The following is a 6,000-nucleotide window of genomic DNA, read 5'->3' as shown; positions in this document are numbered from 1 at the left end:
GGCCCTCTGGGCGTCCTGGAGCACAGCGCCGCTCACCCTCATTCCTTCCGAGCCTTTTGGGCTGGGCATCCCAGGCTGGCCCGCCCTGCCTTCGCAGCCTCACCCACCAGCGCGCCCCTCTACAGGCTCTAGGCCTTCCCTCCGGCTTGTCACTCCCCCCTCCACGGCTCCCGTCAGCCCACCCCACCCCACCCCAGCCTCGTGGGGGAGGCAGGAGCCTCTACCTGGCTGAGGACCTGAGGGAAGTTGCTCGGCTTCTCCATGTCTGCCTTCTGTGAGCTAACAGCGTCCTGACGGGCAGCGCGACGGTGCACAGCCAGCTCGGTTGTGCAGCCGTGGCGGCGAGTCCCTCCTGGCACAGCCTGAGGCTCCAGAGGCTGCAGCTTTTCCTTGCATCTGCGATCCTCTGAACACGCCCATCGCCGATAAACCGAGCTCCAGGAGTCAAACTGGCTGGTTTGTTTTGCGTACACTTCGAGTTCCTTTTCAGGTGAGAGCAGTTCCATTTCCAAAGTGCACCTGGGGCTCTCACCCTGCTCAGGGCTGACCTCAGACACAGCTGAGGGGACGCAGGCAGGAGTGGGACACTCGGGGAAGGCAGCTGGACCGCGGGCCACAGATCCTGCCTGGGGGCAGAGGGAGGGCGCCAGGCCTCCAGGGAGAACTCTCAAGCGCAATGCTAGGAATCCAGTTCTAAGCACTTAATTCTTGGAGATCTGACAACCCCCTATAAAAGGTGGGGGGATTCATTTGTCCTTCTCCAGAATTCCGTCAAGTAAACATTAAAAGAAGGAGCTTGAGGTTGGAAAGACTTGGGTTCCGGTTCTAACTGGCTCTGGAGAAGTTACTCCATCTCTGAATTTCATTGAAAGAGATTCATTAAAGGGGAGGCTATCACCTGCTCTACCATTGGAAAGAGCAGCCGACATGAAGCATAGAAATGCCGAGCACTCTGCTGGGCATATAGTCTGCACTCGCTAACTACCACCCTCAGATATTGTTACTGCATCGGTAGCCCCAGCAGCTGCTGCCAACAACCAATTCCTGGGCCTAGTGTAGATGAATTACTTTAGATGAGCACTGACTAACAGAAATATAATGTGAGCTGCATATGTAATTTCAATTTTCTGGTAGCCAAATTAAAAAAAGGTAAAAAGAAACAGGAGACACTGATTTTTAAAATATATTTTATTTAATCCAATATATCCAAAATATTATTTCAACACATAATCAGTATAAAAATTATGAATGATATTTATATTCTTTTTTAATACCGAGTCTTTGAGTCTGGTGTGTATGTATCTTACAGCACATCTTAATCTGGACCAAACATTTCTGGGGCTCAGGTGCCACACATGGCTGGGGCCTGGCACTGGGCAGCGCAGGCCTGGAAGGAGAGATCCGGACGGGCCCGTCCCAGCTGGAGCCAAGAGGCCCGGATGCAGGTGGAGGAGGGGGAGGGCTGGGCTTCAGATGTAAGAACTTCTTCCCCAGGGATCACAACAACCTTTCTGCAACACTCCCCTGCCAGGGTTGAAGAGTAGAGAAAGAAAGGCAACTTTCCAAGAAAATAAATGGTTCGTTTCTCTTTAAGCCCATGGCAGAATAGAAATAATATAATACACACTCATACATAACCTTCCCTCTCTGGGCTGAAAGCATATTCTTTATTTGTAAGAATAATTTAACAATAATAATAATAATGACTTGAGGTCAGTGAGGACTAAGGTAATCAGGACCAGAAAAGGCCAGAACCAAACAAATCCACAGGAGTTAAGAGAGGGTACTGGGGTGGCCTGGGGACTCCCTGCCTGGACCAGGAGCTCAGAGGCCATCGAAACTGAGCAGGAGGGACTATGGTGGTCTGGTCCACCCCCTAGCTTCACGGGCCTTGGGGGCTCACCCTGCGTTCAGAGCTGAGCATGTGAATTTGAGCAAAAAAGATAGTGGTTAAAGCTTGAAGGCAAAAGTCCACGAAGAGATGGAAGCTGAAGGAAATAGGATGGGTATGCTAAAGAAACACCTTATGGGCTTGCTGGTGTAAGAAAAGACCTGAGATTTTTCAAAACAGTGGGACTCTGGAATGCAATTAATACAAAAACCAAAAAACCTTGCTTGTGATCCTTAAAAAAGGGTGGAGATGGTGGGGTCAGGAGGAGGTCTAAAACTCATCTCAAAAGTTTTTGAGGTCAGTCCTCCTGGAAGCAGGAGCCTGGGTTTGATAACTGCCCAGGGATCTGCCCAGCCTTAGGACTCTTGTTTGTTTACACAGCACAGAGACAGACAGGCATTATGACATTTGGACAGGTGCCACTCTCTGCAAGTGGAAAAGAAGAGGTAGAGTTTTGTGGGAGCAGAAGAATATGGAAAAATTTTTAAATCCAGATTTCCAACTTTATCTTCAGTCTATATATAGAAAATTTGACATCCCAGATATGGAACAAATATATGTAAAGGTCATCTTTATCTTAAATGACAAGCAGAGACCAGGAAAACACAATGAAGTGAATATAAGGTCTTTTAAGACCCAAATATGCGAAGTCATTCTTATTTGTTTCATTTTCAACAAGTTGGAGAAAACATGCATAAAAATGGCCACTGGCTGAGTTGATCTTATCCTTTCCAGGGCTGAGAATGGACAAGGCTCATGTCCAAATGCTGAATGGGGTCCCCATTGACGACAAGGTGGGCAACACTGCAAGGCCTGGCTTCCTGAAGGAGACTCACTTTATTAGCTGCTTCATCTCAAAATGACCAAAACTCTGTGACCCCTGGCAGAGAAATAAGGTTTTTGAAAAACTTGTTATGAGCAGAAATATTTAGAGCTGGTCATTATTTCCTTAAACCTTCTTTCTGGGTTCAGGATCAAACTACCATTTCATGTAAATCCATTTAAGACCCTCATGGAGGCAAGTATAGGGATTTAATTCAATTTTTAATCTGGCCTGGAAAATAAACTTCAGTGTTCAATGATTTGAAACCTCCTCTGAGATATCAGTTGATTAAATGGATTTAAAGCTTTAAGGAAGCTTTTCCTTTGTTTTTTCATCTGCCCAAGGAAGACATGCATCCGCCCTTATAACCCTATTCTCTGGTGATTTTTTTAGTACTAACTAAACCTAACAGGTGGACAAAAAAGAATGTGCAGAATTAAGCACAACACATATCCTGACAAGTTTACAAGAACCAAGAGAAGTAGAAAATATTTAGAAGCAGAAAATAAAAAGCATCATCAACCACAAAAAAAAAAAAAAAGGTGTCAGACCTCACTCCCAAGTTATAAGGTGAACTTCCTGTCTCTTTCTTGGCCCAGAACGAGCACCTGACCCCCCATCTCTACCCCTGCTCCCAAATCAAAGCCCTCCCAAGGAATTATCATAGGTGGTGGAAATGTGCTCCAGGCAAGACAGGAAGGAAAAGAAGTTCCCAGAGGAGTCTCCAAAGATATATATGTATATATATATAAAACACACACACAGAACAAAAGAATCGAACACACCGCCTTGGACCCACTACCTTATATTGAAAGCAATGTCTGGGGAAGGATATTTAGTATACAAAGAGTCCAGCACTTTAATCAAGGTGAGCTGAGCCATCCCAGTGAAATCGTGCATTTCCTGTTTCTGCAGAACTGGTACACCCCGGTCAGGCAGTACTGGAGAGAGGTTCTTGAAATGCGAAGACAACGCAGAAGCCCAGAGACCCCCTCCTTGCAGCAATGAGAAGCAATTGGAGCCTTCACATCATCCACAGCCACATTCATCTGGGTCAGAGGATGAACAGGTCATTGGCTCTGGCCACCTGGGATCCTGGCTTGGTCCTACTGTCCTTGCTTTCCTCTTTCTAACCCACTCGACAGAGAGGTACGAAGCAAGGGAGCTGTGTTCTCCAGCTGGCCGTCTGCAAGTTTTATTTTCTTGCCGTTTTCTTCATGAGCCTTTCTTCTTGGACAAAACCAGCAAGGCCTCTCCAACTCCACCGAGCAGGAGGCTGAAAACAATAGCAAGAGATCAGCTTTGCACTCCCTCGAGCCAGGAGGCTGTGGCCCTCAGCTGCCAGTCCCCCAAACAACAGGTCAAGGAATGCCTCCCCTCATTCTGCAGTTGTGACTCTATCAGGGCCAGGAATTGCCCAGACCCTCCAGAGCAAACCTCGGCTATACGGTGGGAGGAGAGTGGGCTTTGATACTTTCCCCTCAGGGGAGAAGGGGACATGTCCTACTCATCCACTCATCCTGACCAGGTGAAGGTGACAGCTTAGGTTAGTGCCCTCAGGTGGAAATAAAAGAGGAGGGTCCCACAGGGCCCTTCTGGCACTTTTTGCTTAGGATGATTAATGGTTATGAAATAATGTAGGTACCTGTCATCTCATCAGCATCAGGGAAACAATTTCTGAATCATTTTATTTCATTCAGACTAATAAACATTTAAAGATGAAAATACAAATGGGAAAAGAAGCTACACCAGTTTCCACCAGTGCAAAATGGAAACATGGTCAATGATGTGAAAATGAAAAAGTAGTGAGAGAACCAGAGACTATGAGAAAGGGAAGAGATAAATATTTTAACAACCCTAAATTTTAATACTTCCAAAGGTTTCTACATTTTCAGTTTTAAATTTCTCAGGAGACAATCTGAAATGCTCTTTTTCTAGGTCCCAACAGCCTTTTCAATAATACCCTATTGTTCCCTCCCTTTCCCACCCAGCCCTGCAATATCTCGATCCTCCTATATACGCACACACAACACACGTACCTTAAGGCTTTGGTGCCTTTATAATCTGGTAATGAATATATGAAACACTGTTATTACATCCCCAGGGAAAAAGGTTGCCCAAGTGGGTGGTTATGACATATAGGTAGCTTGCATCATTTACTGCTTTTAATATAGGAATGAATTGACGATGTGTGACAATATAAAAACAATAAACTTTAGAATTAGGCAGGCCTGTAGTCAAATCTTGGCTTAGGCATTTATTAGCTATGTAACTTGCACATGTCATTTAGCCTTAGTCTCCCCATCTGTAACATGGGAGATAATCACATCCCACAGTTACAGTGAGGCTTAGAAATAACACAACTAAAGCAACCTACCACTGTGCCTGGCCTATAATGGACATATTCTTACTTTCTAGTTGCCTGCCCTCCCCGAGCAGCAATCCAGCCTTCAGTGGCCCTCACAGCTGGCTGGTCACCCAAGCCTACTCCAGTCCTGCTGCTAAGGGGCGTAGCCTCTAGTGCTAAGCAAGCCCATCCCATGGTTGAACTAGTCATGGGATTCAAGCAGGTAGCTCTGGGCCTCTCACCTGGGCGGCACTGTGGTTGGGCCTGGGGACAGACTGAGTTCCTCAAGGAGGAAGCCCCTCCTCAGGCTGACCCAACAGCTGCTTCTCATGCCTCACTGAAGAGTCCAAGTGCTGCCTTCTGGAGCAACAGAGAACAAATCTGCTCCCTCACATCACCCACCCATCAGCCGGAGAGGGTAGGAAGCCTCCCTGAGCCACCTGTTGGGTGAAGAAAGGGCTCTGTGCGAGGGCAGAGGGAGATGCCAGTCTCGCCGTGGGGCTAACAAGTGGGACAAAATGGTGGGGGACAGATGTACTCCTGGTACCCTAGGGTCCACGCTGGGATGGACTTTACTCTTTCTACAGAAATATTATAAATAGGATAAACCGGTAAGTTCTGTTTCACTCATTTTAACTCATAATAATGTGGCTGAAAGAAGAGTCTACATTATGAACTAAATCAATGCCTGAGGCCTTTTCTAGATCTACAATCATCATTTAATAGGGTGGTGTCTGTGAGAAGTTATGTTCCAAGTTCCAAAAGACCAATTTTGGAAACAAGACCCCTTTGTGAAGTTGGGGGTCTGCTTGAGCCCTGTCTAGTTTGGGTCCCCAGAAGCTGCAGGGCTCTGGCTCCTCCGCTCTCCGGATGAGGAGGTGACTGGGAAGAGGAAGCCGTTCTTCCAGTATGCAGGCTCACCTCTAAAGACCCTCCTTT

The 6,000-nt window shown here is 46.7% G+C and overlaps 1 protein-coding gene across 2 annotated transcripts in view; it reads right to left on the bottom strand.

Annotated features, from left to right (window-relative positions):
* Window positions 1-1,173: 1,173 nt before the first annotated feature.
* The window catches only part of TMEM241 (transmembrane protein 241), a 168,160-nt gene continuing 163,333 nt past the window's right edge, over window positions 1,174-6,000 (bottom strand). Inside the window, exon 15 of one of the 2 annotated variants that reach the window (XM_037806171.1) lies at window positions 1,174-3,990. In XM_037806171.1, the coding sequence (XP_037662099.1) occupies window positions 3,930-3,990 (61 nt within the window). In that variant the 3' untranslated portion in view covers window positions 1,174-3,929. The remainder of the gene's footprint in view (window positions 3,991-6,000) is intronic. The other variant, XR_005212224.1, reaches the window with a different exon arrangement.

This window comes from Choloepus didactylus, chromosome 16 (genome assembly GCF_015220235.1).
Source record: "Choloepus didactylus isolate mChoDid1 chromosome 16, mChoDid1.pri, whole genome shotgun sequence".
In the NCBI taxonomy this organism is placed as follows: domain Eukaryota; kingdom Metazoa; phylum Chordata; class Mammalia; order Pilosa; family Megalonychidae; genus Choloepus; species Choloepus didactylus.
The sequence above is the reverse complement of the archived record's forward strand: the minus strand, read 5'-3'. Positions and strand labels throughout refer to the sequence as shown.